General features: G+C 48.8%; 1 protein-coding gene across 3 annotated transcripts in view; it reads right to left on the reverse strand.

The window, feature by feature from the left end:
• STXBP1 (syntaxin binding protein 1) overlaps positions 1 to 15,064 on the reverse strand; it is a gene marked incomplete at both ends in the record, with an annotated part of 48,864 nt that extends 33,800 nt beyond the window's left edge. For all 3 annotated transcript variants that reach the window (XM_084239158.1, XM_084239159.1, XM_084239157.1), the window contains one exon: positions 15,028 to 15,064. In XM_084239158.1, the coding sequence (XP_084095284.1) occupies positions 15,028 to 15,064 (37 nt within the window). The remainder of the gene's footprint in view (positions 1 to 15,027) is intronic.
• Positions 15,065 to 15,308: the final 244 nt, after the last annotated feature.

The following is a 15,308-nucleotide window of genomic DNA, read 5'->3' on the forward strand; positions in this document are numbered from 1 at the left end:
TTATTTTCAAGTTCAAGACTGACCAGCCCAATCTGTTCAGGGGTGACATGTGAACCTACTTCGGTGATGGCATGTTAAAACATGTTTGTCCCCACACAACATGACAAAGTCAAGCCCCTCTGGAACCTTCAGTATGGTCACTCTGGACGTATCAAACTGACATCAAACAGAAGCCACGGGGAAGTTTCCAGAAGGAGGGGAACCGCCCCCCCCCACACACACACACAGGTCTCTTTTCAGGATGGTTTCCCTTCCCCAAATCCCTGAACTGTTTGCTCTAAGGTACCAGGAAAGAGAACATCCTGTTGTGTTTGGGTCCAAGACCAAGCACAGGAAGAAGGTGGGGCGCTGAGGAGAGAAGACATTGAAAATGCAAACGTGCTCACTTCGCAGAACCTGCAGACCGGCTGGCTTTCTGTCAGGCATCCACGTCCCGCGGAAAAGGTCCCACACACATGCTAAGGCGGGTCCTCAGGTCTGCGGTGCTGCTTCTTCCCCGTGCCCCTGCGCAGCCACCCACATTCTGTTTCTTTCTGGTATTTCGCAGCACCTCACATTCAGCTCTTGGTTTATCACGTTTATATTTGAGTGATTTAAATTCTTTTCTCTGTACCGGTCTTCTTCCAGAATAGATTCTTTATCGAAGGTTTTATGTCATGCTTCTGTCATTTTTCCTGATCAGACTTACAAAATTTCCATGAAGATCATTTTTCTTATCTGCTAAAATTGCCTAGGCCAGAGGCCATTCTGGGCGCCAGGTATCTGTATCAAAAAGTGTCTCTGGCCCCTCCCTGTTGATGGAGGCAGCATTTGGGCACCACCCTGGAATATGAATATGTGTGGATGGTAGTGCTCTCTGCCCAGCCTTCAGTGAGGGGCTGGGTGGGCGGCAGAGAATTGGATGGTAAATCCTGTCACTCCTAATTGTATAAATTTTTTTTTTTTTTTTTGGTGGGACCCTCGCCAGAGGCCAGGGACCGAACCGGCGCTGCAGAGGCTGCGGGCAGCCCAGCGCTCAACTGCTGCGCCACCAGGGGAGGCCCTCCTAACTGTATAATTTAGTTAAAATTCTATGCTAAAGACCATGGCTGAGAATGTATCCTGGGGTCCTCCAGGGGAGATCCAGTATCGAAGAAAAGACCTTAGGCTTCACTTGATTTCCAGCTTCAGAGTGGGTTAATTAGCTAATTCAGAAGGAAATTCCTGCATTTAGGACTTCTGAAATATTTTGCTAAACCTCCTGTCTTATTTAGTCAGGTTTTTGTTGTGCAATTAATCCTAGAACGCCAGGAGAATGCCTCCATTCCCCGCTCATCAAGAGAGAAGGAAAAGTAGCAAAGTAGCAAGGAGCCAGTCACTCTGCACTTAGGAAACTAGGGTGTGATGGTCCCCGGCCTCTGACCACTCCCCTCCTTCCTTCCTGGGACACACTTCTTGTAAGTGATAAAGTCTTATTTTTGAATTCTGAGTCTGTGGACTTACTTGCTGTAACAGATGTGTGCTGACTGACTAGAGCAGAATCTCTCTGAGGTGGAATCCTAAGCCGGCAGCAGGGATGTTCATAGACAAAGCTCCAGCAGTTACAGGAAGTGGCAGCACAGAGACCTCTGGAACTTCAAGTTATGGGGGAGCAGGGGGGACATAAGGCACGTGGGAAGCAGACCTTTGAGAAGTAGTTATATGCCAGATCCTTTCACCACTTATCACTGGGTGACTGGGTGTTCTGCCATGTTGAGATGGCAAAGTTTCTTCTTCAGAGGGAGCAAGATAGGGGGGAGGGCAAGATGAATGGGGGTGGGGGGAGCAACCCAAGACTCAGAAGAAAGGTTAAGGCTCACGCTGGAAACAAAGGGACTAAAGGATACCTTCATCCGCTCAGCTCCCAGAATTCTGGCAGCCAGCCTCTATCTCCCAGACAGGAGGCACAAGACTTCTCTGGGGAACTGAAGCCCAAGAAGAAAAATCTAAAGATACTGATTCTGGGGATTCCCTAGTGGACAGCCCACCCAGATCAGGACCAGCCTCAGCTCAGAGCAGCACCTGCTCCTGGTTCCGCATCACAAGCTGCCAGCCGCAGTTCACTGCACCTCTGAGGAAACTCCCTCAGAGAACATGGAAAGCAGTCAACACAATAACAACAAAACCCAAAGAAACAATATAGATATTTAAAAATACATATTTTTAAAAGAGACATGAAAGATACCGCATCCATAAAACCAGCATGGGGGAGTGATTAGAAAGAAAATTTAAAAGACCTAAGGGTATTTTAAATGAAATAAAAGTACTAGAGGAAAAAGCTGAGGAAATCTCCCCCAAAGCACAGCAAAAACTCAAAGGGATAAATACTTGAATAGATTAAGAAAACTAGAGGACCAAGTCAAGAGGTTCAACTTCTGAATAGGAGGGGTTCCATCAATGGGGAACTGAGAGGAACTCATGAATGAAATCATGAAACTTCCCAGAGGACAGGGAATAAGCTACCAGACTGGAAGGGCCACTTACCGTCTAGCACCAGGCTCAGTAAGCTATGGGGGGGGGGGGCAAATTCAACCTGTCGCCTGCTTTGGTGCAGTCCTTAAGCTAAGAAAGGCTTTTAAATTTTTATTTTTTTAAAGATTTATTCATTTATTTATACAAGGCACTGGGTACAGCCAGAAATGCAGGAGGGTGAGATAATTCACCAGAGCCAGAGCGGGGAGCAGAGCAGGCAGACACTGCAGAGGGGAGCAGCGGGCGGCAGAAGAGGTCTGCGCGCCATGTGGGACCCTCGACCGGCAGTCGGGGATAGAACCGGCGCTGCAGAGGCTGCGCGCAGCTTCGCAGCCCAGTGCTCAACCGCTGCGCCACCCGGGAGGCCAGCTTTTACATTTTTAAAAGAGGGCAGGGAAAAGAGGAGAAGATGCAACACAGACCACATGCACACAAAACTTCTCGGCTTCCCAAACTTCCAGCACAACAAACGGGTAGAACAAATGCAGCGCAATGACCATGGCAGTCCAGAACCCTGGGACAGAGGGGAAGCTCAGAGGGGAAGACGCGGGCCATAGTCAGGAATCAGGTAGCTTCAAACTTCTCAGACGCAACAGTGAAAACAAGAGGATAGTGGAGCGAAGCCTACAATTCTGAAGGAAAATCATTTCTAGCACAGAATTCTGTGCCCCCCAAACCAGAAATCAAGTGTGGGTCAAATAAAGACATTTTCAAACATGCAAGGTCTCCAAAAATTGACTTCCCCTTTCCAGAAGCTCTGAGAGCAGCACTTCACCAGAACAGGAGAGAGTCAGCGAGAACAGAAGACATGAATCCCAGGAGAAGGGACGGCTCAAAACAAGAGTGGTGGACGGGGCCCAGGGAGGCTGGGAAATGGAAGCCGAGAACTGCACCGTAGGGAAGAGGCGTCTGGGGGTGCTCCCTCGCTCACACACGAGCCTCCCTCCCTCCCTGCGCTCCACTGAGCTGTGTGGATCCTCCCCTGTGGAGTCATTTCCTGTGGTACAGGATGAATTCTTTCAACTTTTTTTTTTTTTTTTTTTATGTCTGAGGTGTTTATTTTGTTTTATTCCTGAAGAGTGTAGTCTCTGGGTACAGAGTTCTAGATTGATATTTTGTATCTTTCAGTCCTTCAAAGACAGAGATGGACTGTGGTCTAACACATCATTTCCAAAGAAACAATGTCATCCCTGTCCTGTTCACAATGTGTCTTTTCACTCTGGCTAATTACTACCTTTCTCTTTTTATCAGGCTTCTAAGCTAATAGGTTGTAACCTGGCGTGAAATAGATTCCTTCATCCTTCTTAAGCTTGGAGTTCATTAAACTTCTTGGACCTGTTGTTTCCTCCCACGATGTCTAACCCCTAACCCTTTAGAAGAAAGTCCTTGCACAGTGAGACAAAAGCAAGTATGTCAGGAGGTTAACAATTGTGAAATCTAGGAGAAGGAAGGTGCATCATCCTTACGCTGGAAATTCTTCTTCTTTTTTTTTTTTTTTTAATAGAGGCATGTTTTTTTTTATTTATTTATTTGTTTGTTTTGTTTATACATGCACTGGGTACGGTCAGAAGCATGGGAGGGCGAGAGAATTCACCAGAGCCAGATCGGGGAGCAGAGCAGGCAGAAGGACCCAAGTACACTGCTGAGGGGAGCAGTGGGTGGCAGGAGAGGTCTGCACGCCATGTGGGACCCTCCTCCGGTGGCTGGGGAGCAGCCAGGGATTGAACCGGCACCACAGAGGCTGCGGGCAGCTTCGCAACCCAGCGCTCAACCGCTGCACCACCGGGGAGGCCCTGGAAATTCTTCTTTATAAGAGCCTGGGGGCAGAAAAGAAGGAGCATTACTACTGTAGGAGAGACGACCAGATCCTTCAGCCTCAGAGAAAGCCTGAAAGAGCGTGTTACTCTAATTCAATTTCAAAGTTCCTTACAGAGTAACTAGGAGAGGGACCCCACCACACAGGCAGTAAAGTCCAGGTCAACCCATGTAAGGTTATCTGGGGGAAAGCAAACCGGAAAACTCTCAGTAGCCGACCCGACGGTCTCATCTGAAAATCCTGACACAGTCTGTTACCCAAACATGATGAGGTTCACAGACTGAGCCATTTTAAGGGGCTGCCGCGCTACACATCTATAGTTGGAGGAGGCGCTCGCTCAGCTTCAGCGTTTTATTTCCCTCAAATCCCTAAGCAACCAGCACCAGCTATATGGCACGTCAAGACCCGTGGGAGGGCCTCTCTCCTCCCTCCCGGCCGCCAAGTGCCCAGAAGAGGGTGAAGCACCATGAGTACGGATGACCCACGGGCTTGCGCCCCTGTCACTCCCATGTGGGGCCGTGAGAACCATCTCAGCCTAAATGGCTTCCTTCTCCCCTCAGCTGCCAAGCAGAAGTGGCTCTGTCCCCACTGCCATCCAAGGAGGTTCTCGAGGATCCTCTGCAGCTGGATGAGGTGCCACTGAAGGTCCTGAGCGACATCTGAGCGCTACACTGGCTGCCTCTGGAACAGCCCTGCAAGTTGCACTTGTAATCGCGAGTCTCCGCTGGCGTGGGAAACTGTCTGTCCCCAGCATTCATAGAAAGGACAAAAACTGCAAAGGGATTACCCAAGGGCTGACCTCCCACTCTGGGTGAGAGTCTAGACTAGAGGCTTCCACCATCCCTCCCCCGAGCCGGGATTTGACAACCGGATGGCATCTTGACACAGCACAAAACTGAATCCTCTTTTTTGCACTTTGACTGACTACAACCATTTCCTTCTCAGCACCCCGAACAATGACATTCACACAGGCCAGGGCTGACTGTAAGACACAGGGGAAGCACCACAGAGAGAAAAGCCTCCCAGCCAAGAGAGTGAAGGCTCATCCCTAAACGAAGACCCCTACTTGCTGGCTCAAGTTCGCTCTCAGTCAATTGAAGGTTGGGCCCAGGGAGTCACGGGTCCCAGACCTACCTGGCTCCTCTGCCCTCCTGTCTCTGACCTTCAAGCCTGCTGGCTGCTCTTCCTGTGCCCTGCCTGTAAATGCCAGCATCCCTCGGGTGTTGACCCCAGGCCCTCTCCTCACCCCGCACCCTATTTTGTGTGATCTGACCAGTTCCCACAGCTTCAGTCTCCTGGTGATACCCCAGCATGAATTTCCGGCCCAGACCTTCATCACATCTGCCCGCTGCCTAGTAGCCACCTCCCCTGAGAGTCCACAGGCACCCAAGACACCACGCCTTCAAGAGCAAATCTCCCCCAGAAGACCTTTGTCTCTTCCTTCTTTCACAGCCCATAGGCTAGCAGGACTTTCAACTGGCTGCCCAGGTGAGAAAATGAGACTTCACAACTCCCCCATAGCCTATCCCTCACCAGGACCTACACTGGTGCCTCCAAGATGCTTCGAGGGAACCAGCTTCTCTCCACCCACTGCTGCCTCTCCCTGCCTGGGGGAGATTGCCATCCTCGCCCCCTCCTCTCCTGCCTGGACCACTAGGGTGGCTCCTTACCAAACCCTCCACCCCGACTCAGCAACCAGAGGGCTTTCTAAATCAGACAATAGTCTCATGATGGGGTGATAAGTATTTAAACTTCCAGAAGAGGTGGTGTGGGACTCCGGTGTCACCAAGTGCTACCCACAAATGGAAGAACATTTATTTGCCACCAGATCCAAAAAGGCTTATCGGATGTGCACCAGACACTCTCCCTTCTGGTTTATTTTGGAACTCAGAGCTTCTGACAAACAGGTGTTTGGCAGCTAAGGAAGTGTCTTTTCTTCACTTCCTATCATCCACCTTATTTTACAAGTTGAGAAAGCTGAGGCCCAAATAGTCTAGGAAAATTACAAGTTGGGTGTTTTAATGAGTTTAACAACATCTATAGAGTATCTACCATGAGCCACGTGGTGCTGGGCGCTCTGTCAGAGAGAGATGATCACCTGCACATTACAGGTGAGCACACAGGGATGAGGGCGCAACAGGCCCCGGGTGCCACCCATGATGAGTGTTAGAGGCAGGATTCACCCTGGGTTCTGGCTAGGGTCGCTTCTTAACTAAGATTAAGCACCCCTCTGTTCTCAGATTCAGGTCTGGCTCATAAGCCTTTAACCTCTGTCCCTTGGTTTATAATAACGGAAGTTTTCCCCAACATTATTCCAAGACTTTGCTGGGTCCGTATGGCAGACAGGCAGGCCCTCTGGGTTGTATTCCTGACTCTGCCCCTGACTCGTGGGTGACAGTGCCTAAGTTAAAGCTCTGCTAACAAAACCCAATAAAACTTGCACTTTCCTACCAGCTAAGAACTTAATATACTGCAATCCTGCTGGACCCTAAACCAGGGCAAAATCTGACTTTTAGAAAGGTAGCTTTACTTTGGCAGTGGATTGAAAGGCTAAAAAGAGAATTAGCATAGGACCCAGTAGTCCTACTTCTGATACACATACAAGAGAAATGACAACATACAGCCACACAAAAACTCTTCACAAACTCTCCTAGCAGCATTACTCATGATAGCGCCAAAGTGAAAACAAGCCAAATGTCCAGCTACCCACCAAGGTATAAGTGAAACGTGCCACATTCATGTCATCAGCTGTTGCGCAGCAGTGACGGGGAAGGAAGGATGGAAGCATGTGACAAACAGCGATCCTTTAAAGATGATGCTGAGTGAAAGAAGCCAGCTACAAAAGCCACATGTTGCATGACCCCACAAATACGAAACATTCACAACAGGCAAATCCGTCGAGACAGAAAGTTGATGAGAGGTGGCGGGCGCTGGCGGGAGGACAGAACGTGGGAACGCTAACAGGTAGGGGTTTCTTGTTGAGGTGCTGGAGATGATCGAAGTGTGACATAAACAGTGGGCCATGCAACAGTGTGAACATATTACAAATGACTGAATTTTGCCCTTTAAGGAATGAAATGTTAGCTATGAGAATTATATCTGAATAACAAATTTCTAAAACATTTTTAAAAAAGAGCTAACTTTAAAATCAAGTTGTTCAGGGCCTCCCCGGTGGCGCAGCGGTTGAGCACTGGGTTGCAAAGCTGCCATCGGCATCTGCAGCGCCAGTTCAATCCTCGGCTGCTCCCCGGCCACCGGAGGAGGGTCCCACAAAGCGTGCAGACCTCTTCTGCCACCCGCTGCTCCCCTCAGCAGTGTACTTCGGTCCTTCTGCCTGCTCTGCTCCCCGCTCTGGCTCTGGTGAATTCTCTCGCCCTCCCGCGCTTCTGACTGTACCCAGTATTTGTATAAATAAATAAATAAATAAATAAATAAATAAATAAATCTTAAAAAAAAGAAAAAAAGAAACCCTTCTTTAAAAATAAATAAATTAATAAATAAATAGATAGATAAATAAATAAATAAAAGTAAGGTGTTCATCTGGTAGTACACAAGTTCAAGTGAGCTTTCCCTGGGATGTCATTTATTTATTTATTTATTTTTTAGAGGCATGTTTATTTTTATTTATTTATTTATTTGTTTGTTTGTTTATACATGCACTGGTTACAGTCAGAAGTGCGGGAGGGTGAGAGAATTCACCAGAGCCAGAGCGGGGAGCAGAGCAGGCAGAAGGACCGAAGTACACTGCTGAGGGGAGCAGTGGGCGGCAGGAGAGGTCTGCGCGCCATGTGGGACCCTCCTCCAGTGGCCGGGGAGCAGCCGGGGATCGAACCGGCGCCGCAGAGACCGCGGGCAGCTTCGCAACCCAGCGCTCAACCGCTGCGCCACCGGGGAGGCCCTGGGATGTCATTTAAAATACGTATCATAAAGCAATACATCCCATCAAATCATTCACCAGTCTAAATCATTTACTCTGAGAAAGGGACCTCAACATTTAATTGCAGAGTCTGTCTCCAGGGAGGACAGTACTTAAGTGTGAAGGCTGGTTTTACTTCGATTAAATACCGATATGTGGGTGACCTGTTCAGGTCACACTTTCTTTATGCAGCCATAAGTTTAGGGAAATAAATCATCTATCCTCTCCTCAGCAGTGTATTTCAGTAAATTTGCCTGTTCTGCTCCCCACTCTGTTTCTGGTGAATCCTCTCACCCCCCACACCTCTGTCCAATACCCCAGTTCTTGTATGCATAAATAAAAATAAATCTTTAAAAATATATAAAATAAAATTACATTAATTCTGATATCAGATTATCAGGTGAGTAGCTCCCTGGCCTGCTGCAGTGGCGGGCGATAGTTTGATAGTGCTGAGACTTAACCCCTTGTGCCACCAAAGAGACCCTACTGGAATTTTAATCTAGACTTTTTTTTTTTTTTAAGGTTTTGTATCTACCTCTTTGGCACATAAAATGGGGTATCTAAGTTCAAAATAAGACAGGATGGGGTTTTCATTACATATTACAAACACTGAAACCTAACCTACCTTTTAAAGTAGGAATGCGTTTTTAAAGCAGGCTAGAAATGAGAACTGCTCTGTCACAGCTGTGGGGAAGCACTTGTGTTGTGGTGGTTTCTGTATCTGTCATTATGGGGACTGGGTCTTCATGGTCCCACAGCTCCCAGCCCAGTGCCTGGCCCAAGCCGGGAAATTAATTTTTCATTTAACACAAGTTAAATGAAAATCAACAGATGTTTTCAAAACAGGATGAGAAGGGCCTCCCCGGTGGCGCAGCGGTTGAGCGCTGGGTTGCGAAACTGCGCGCGGCCTCTGCGGCGCCGGTTCGATCCCCGGCTGCTCCCCGGCCACCGGAGGAGGGTCCCACATGGCGCGCAGACCTCTCCTGCCGCCCGCTGCTCCCCTCAGCAGTGTACTTCGGTCCTTCTGCCTGCTCTGCTCCCCGCTCTGGCTCTGGTGAATTCTCTCACCCTCCCGCACTTCTGACTGTACCCAGTGCATGTATAAACAACAAAAACAAACAAACAAACCAGCAAACAAATAAATAAAGCATGCCTCTATTAAAAAAAAAAAAAACAGGATGAGAAATAACAAGTATTAAATACATTTCTTTTTAAGTTTGAAATCAGAAGCGACTAAGAATTAAAAAATAATTTAGCTCTGTCTGTCCCATGTGAAGTCATAGTATGTTGTATTAACATTTAAGAGAAAAAAGAAATACAGAAAGTAACAGGATATTAAAAAACATAAATTAGGAAATAAATTAAGGAAAGCAATCATGAACGTCAAAAAACTTTGTGCAGCTACTATAGTAACAGAAATGGTGTATTCATAAAACCCAAATAAAAGAATATAGAAATTATAATAATAGCCACCATTTTCAATCATTACCTACTATAGATTGATGCTACTATGCTACCAATCTATATACACTGTCTCTAACGTTTACAGCAATCCTGCCAAATTATTATAATCTTACAAAGGAATGAATTTAGTTAACTCATTCAAAATTGATAGTGACCAGTCCCAAGTTAAAATTCATGTCTGTCTGATTACAAACTCCATATTATCACACACATCAAAATAAATGTTTAAAGGAAATTTAGGAATGCAATACCATACTTATCTCAGAAAATCACCCCAAATATGGTTTTAGAGAAACAATTCCCCTAGAAACTATATAGGAGGTATAAGAAAAGGTGATATTTATAATGCTTAACTAATTAGCACAGGTACGATCCCACCTAAGTGGATGCTGCTGTTACACAAAGGCAAGATTCTGGAGACTATTTTAGGCACCCTGGGGAATGCCCAAAGGAACACGACATAGCCCCTGCCTTCAAGGAGCTTATTTAGGGCCTCCCTGGTGGCCTACGGGTTAAGTCTCGATATCACTGCTGTGACCTGAGTTCTATCCCTGGCCACAGAGCTCTCGACCCACATGGCGCAGCAGACCTTTCTTGTCTCGCCCGCTGCTCCCCTTAGCAGTGAATTTTAGTAGATCTGCTTGTTCTGCTCCCCACTGTGTCTTTGGTGAATCCTCTCACCCCTGAACCTCTGGCCTGTACCCCAGTTCTTGTATGCATAAATAAATAAATCTTAAAAAAAAAAACAAACACTTCAAATGAAAATAATAAAGGGCCTCCATGGTTGAGCAGGGGGTTGAGCGCAGCGCTGTGAGGCTGTCCGCAGCCTCTGCGGCACAGATTTGATTCCCAGCCAGCCAGGGAGATTCCCACATGGCGAGGCAGACCTCTCCTGCCTCGCCCACTGATCTCCTCAGCAGTGTCTTGGATCCGTCCGCCTGTTCTGCTCCCCACTGTCTCTGGTGAATCCTCTTGCCCTCTGGCACCTCTGGCCTACACCCCATTTCTTGTATAAATAAAAATAAATCTGAAATTTTTTTTTTAAATGGGGAAATGAAAATAATATAGATTAAAACGTAAATTGAATAATTTAAAAATGGGCAAAGGTTCATATAGACATTTCTCCAAAGCAGATGAAAAAGTGTTCATCATCATTAGTCATTAGGAAAATGCAAATCAAAACCACGGTGAGATATCACTTCGTACCCACTAGGAAGACTGTAGTAAAGAAGACAGATAATAACAAATATGGTTAAGAATGTTATGAAGTTGGAACCTTCATACATTGCTGGTGGGTAAAATGGTGCAACCACTTTGAAAAACAGACTGGTGACTCCTAAAAAAATAAATGTAGAATTATCATAGGACCTAGCAATTCTATCTAGCAATTCAATTAGGTATCTATCCAAGAGATCTAAAAATACATGTTGGAAAAATTAAATTCTTCCACTCTATGAACATGCTAGACCTCTCCATTGACTTAAGTCATCTTTAATTTCTCTCACCAGTGTTTTATAGCTTTCTGCATACAAATCTGGAGCATATTCTGTTAGATGTATACCAAAGTGTTTCATTTTGTTGTTGCTGCTGTATTACAATTGGAACTATTTGAAATTTCAGTTTTTAATTGTTCATTGCTACCATACAGAAACACAATAGATTTTTATAAACTGACTTTGATCCTGCAACCTGGCTAAACTATGTGAAATTCTCCTTGTCATAGAGTTGCTTCTTTATTTGTGACAATAAGAATTATGAGTTTCACACTGCAATACAACAAAAAACCTAAAATATTGAAAGTAAATTTGCTGGAATGTCCATTCTCACAAACTGATTTTCAGATTCAACACAATTCCAATCAAAATCCCAGAGTGTTGAAATAGAACTGAACAAGCTGATTCTAAAATTTACATGGAGAGCCTCCCAGGTGGCGCAAGAGGTTAAGACACAACCTATGAGGCTAGCCGCAACCACTGCAGCACGAGTTCGATCCCCTGCCAGGGAGAAACCACATGGCACAGCAGACCTCTCCTCCTTTAGCAGTGTATTTCCATTGATCTGCCTGTTCTGTTCCCCATTCCTGGTGAATCTTCTCATCTCCCGCACCTCTGGCCTGTACCGCAGTTCTCACATGCATAAATAAATAAATCTTTAAAATTTACATGGAAAAGCAAATGAACCAAGATCTTGAAAAAGAAGAAAGTTTGGAGGCCTCACAATACCTGATTTCCAGTCTGACTTTAAAGCTACAGTCACGGAGACAACATTGTCTATTGTTGAGAGCATACAGATATATCAGTGAGCCCAAACGGGGTCCTGAGCAGGCCTGCCTGTATGGGTGGCCAACTGATCTTCACAGAGACAATTCAATGGGAGAAAGGACAAAAACTGAACCTTGACCATAACTCAGATAATACACAAAAATTAACTCAAAATGTATCAAAATTTGAATGCAAAGCCTAGAACTATAAAACTTCTGGAAGAAAACAGGGAAAACAGAAAACATTAAAATTCTTTGTGAACTTGGGGTAGGCAAAGAATGAAATAGAATGCAAAGACAAACCACAAACTGAGAAATTTTTATTTATGCATAGGAGAACTGGAGTACAGGCCAGAGGTGTGGGGGGTTAGAATATTTGTAATATTTGTAAATCATATGTTTGATAAAGGACTTATACCCAGAATATATAAAGATCTTTCAAAACTCAATACTAAGAAAACAAACAACCCAGTAAAAATATGTGCAAAAGATTTGGACACATCACCACAGAAGATATGCAGATAGGCAAAAGAAAAGAAAAAAGAAAAAAATCCATAAATAACAAAAAGCAAAACCAAAAATGGAACAAGATCATTTGAGATAACTATAAGTGTTATAAAGAAAATGAATGAGGAAATATGGTCAAGAGTGCCCAGGGGTGTCATTCAGATTAGGAGGAACAAGCTATGAAGAGGATCTTTCAAATGGTGCATGTTGGTTAAAAAATCTTTAATTTTAGAGAAAAAGAGGCAAAGTTAGAGACCCCATCCAAAGTGAGGCACCAGAATTAACGGGTGTCACTGACAAAGGACTGCAAATGTTTTTCCCCCCAAATTTACACATAACTCAATTGTTGTGGGAATAGAATGCAGTTCCCCACATTCACCAGTGTTATGTAAAGTTGGTTTGGTTTTGGGGGGGCTGCAATTGTATGGGGAATATAACAATAAAATTCATTATTAAAAAAAAAAGAAAAAAAAATAAATAAAGTTGGTTTGGTTTTATTTTTGTAAACAGTGGCATTTGGCCATATTACATATTGATTTTTTTTTTTTAACCTTTATGCTTGTATCTAAAAAAAGGCAGGTGAGTGAGGGTAGGGGAGGAGTAAGGAGTCACCTGTATGAACAAGGGTTCTGGCAAAAGGCTGTAAACACTTAGGCATTTTATTTTAAAAGCACAGCATGCAAATATAACACTTGAAAGACTATAAACTGGGAGAAATGAAACAGCAGATAGAATAATGAAGTTATTCAAATTTTTGGACAAATGTTACAAGGTAATAGAATGAGGTTTTAAAAAATTAATTAATACTGATTTTGGCAAGTCATGTATCTGCTCTGAGCCTCCATTTCTGTCCCATGGGTAAAATGAGGGTGTTAACATTGGAGGGTGTTTGTGGGACCTTCCAACCCTAAACTTCCGAGTATCCTTAGAAAATAGGAGGGGCCTCAAGGCTTGGGGAAGCCACTTAGACACTTTTTAAAAACTCACTCATTTGGAGTTCGGTTTTTAAAACAATTTCCTTCTGGTGCAATAAGCCAGGTAAGGATGAATAAGTGAGAATATTTCCCAAGGCTCGATGAAAAGAGGAGGGAAGAAAAAACAGCTATGAAAACAGCTGTGATGCTCAAAAGGAACACTACGCTGTCGACAACATGGGGGGGAGGAAAATGAATGAATATAGATGAGAATTACTGGGAAGGAAACTGTCAGTTCCACCATTTTTACTCTATTTCCTTTCTTTACAGAGAAAAGCCCAGTTTTAATTTCCTCTCAACTGCAAAGGCGGTAGCAGAGGCCACAGCAACGCTTACCCATTTTTTGTACATGAAACAAGCACAACCCCCAGAGGCACCCTTTGTCTGCACCGTCCGGGTCTGATCTCGCCCCAGGGGGCCATTCCCCAAAATCACGAGCCACCGGCCGGCCCTGCTCCGTCGCAGCTCGGGCACCTCCATCCACTTTTTAGGTCCATTTGCCTGGGCCTCCCATCCAAGCCCGCAAACACCCTCTCCTCCCGCAGCAGCGGCTGGGGCGGCCCCGGGAGGCCGCGGGCCGGGCCGCCCCCCACACCCCCGCCGCACGCTGGGGCTCCTCGCCTCCCGGGACCTGGGGGGGTCTAGGGGCCTGGGGGGGTCCGGGGACCTGGGGGGGGTCCGGGGACCTGGGGGGGGTCCAGGGGCCTGAGGGGGTCCGGGGACCTGGGGGGGGGTCCGGGGACCTGGGGGGGTCCGGGGGCCTGAGGGGGTCCGGGGACCTGGGGTGGGGGGTCCGGGGGCCTGAGGGGGCCCGGGGACCTGGGGGTTCCGGGGGCCTGAGGGGTCCGGGGACCTGGGGTGGGGGGTCCGGGGGCCTGGGGGTTCCGGGGGCCTAGGGGGGTCCGGGGACCTGGGGGGGCCCGGGGACCAGGCGCGACCCCGCCCGGGAAGTCAAGACCGGGGCGCGACGGGCGGGGGGCGGCCTCCGCCCGCAGAGCGCGCCCCGGGAGCCGCCTCTCCCCGCCGGCCGCGCGGGGCTCCCAGGGGGCTCCGGGGACCGCGGCCGCCCAGCGGGGGCGGGGGTGGGGGCGGGGGCGGGGGCGGGGGCGGGGGTGGGGGCGGGGGCGGGGAACGGGGGGGCCGCGGCCGGGCTCGCGCCCGTCACGACTCGCGAGGAGGGTGGGCGAGGAGGGGCGGGCGGGCGGGAGCGGACCGGGGTCTCCGGGGAGAAGGGCGCGGGGAGGGGCGCGCGGACGCGGGAGCCGGGCGGCGGGTGCAGGCGCGGCGAGCGCACGGGAGAGGCGGCGGGGAGGGGAGAGCAACGGGGTGCGGAGGCGAGGGGTGCGGGGGTGAGGGTGGGGGGTGAGGGTGGGGGGTGAGGGTGGGGGGCGGGGGCGGAGACGCGGCGCGGGCGCTGCGGCGCGGGGGGCGGGGGGGAGGGGCGGGGGGCGCGAGGGGCGCGGGGGGCGGGGGGCGCGAGGGGCGCGGGGGGCGCGAGGGGCGCGGGGGGCGCGAGGCGGCGGCGCGGGGCCGCGGGGCCGCGGGGCTCCCGGGCGGGCGGGCGGGCGCGGCTCCCGGCCGGGGGACCCGCCGCACTTACTCTCTCCGACCACGGCCTTGAGGCCGATGGGGGCCATCGCGCCGCGCGTGTCTCCGGCTCCGAGCCTGCTCCCGCGACGCCCGCGGCCTCCGCCGCCTCCGCGCTCCGCGCTCCGCCCGCCGCCGCCCGCCGCCCGCCGCCGCCGGCACCGACTGACGCGCGGACCCGGCGCGGGGCGCGGCGCGGGCCAGAGCGAGGCTGCCGACCCGCCGGCGCGCGCGGGGGCGGGGCCGCGGGGGCGGGGCCTCGCGCTGCCGTCAGCGGCCCCGCACGCCTCCGCC

This window comes from Talpa europaea, assembly GCF_964194135.1.
Source record: "Talpa europaea genome assembly, chromosome: 7".
Lineage (NCBI taxonomy): Eukaryota > Metazoa > Chordata > Mammalia > Eulipotyphla > Talpidae > Talpa > Talpa europaea.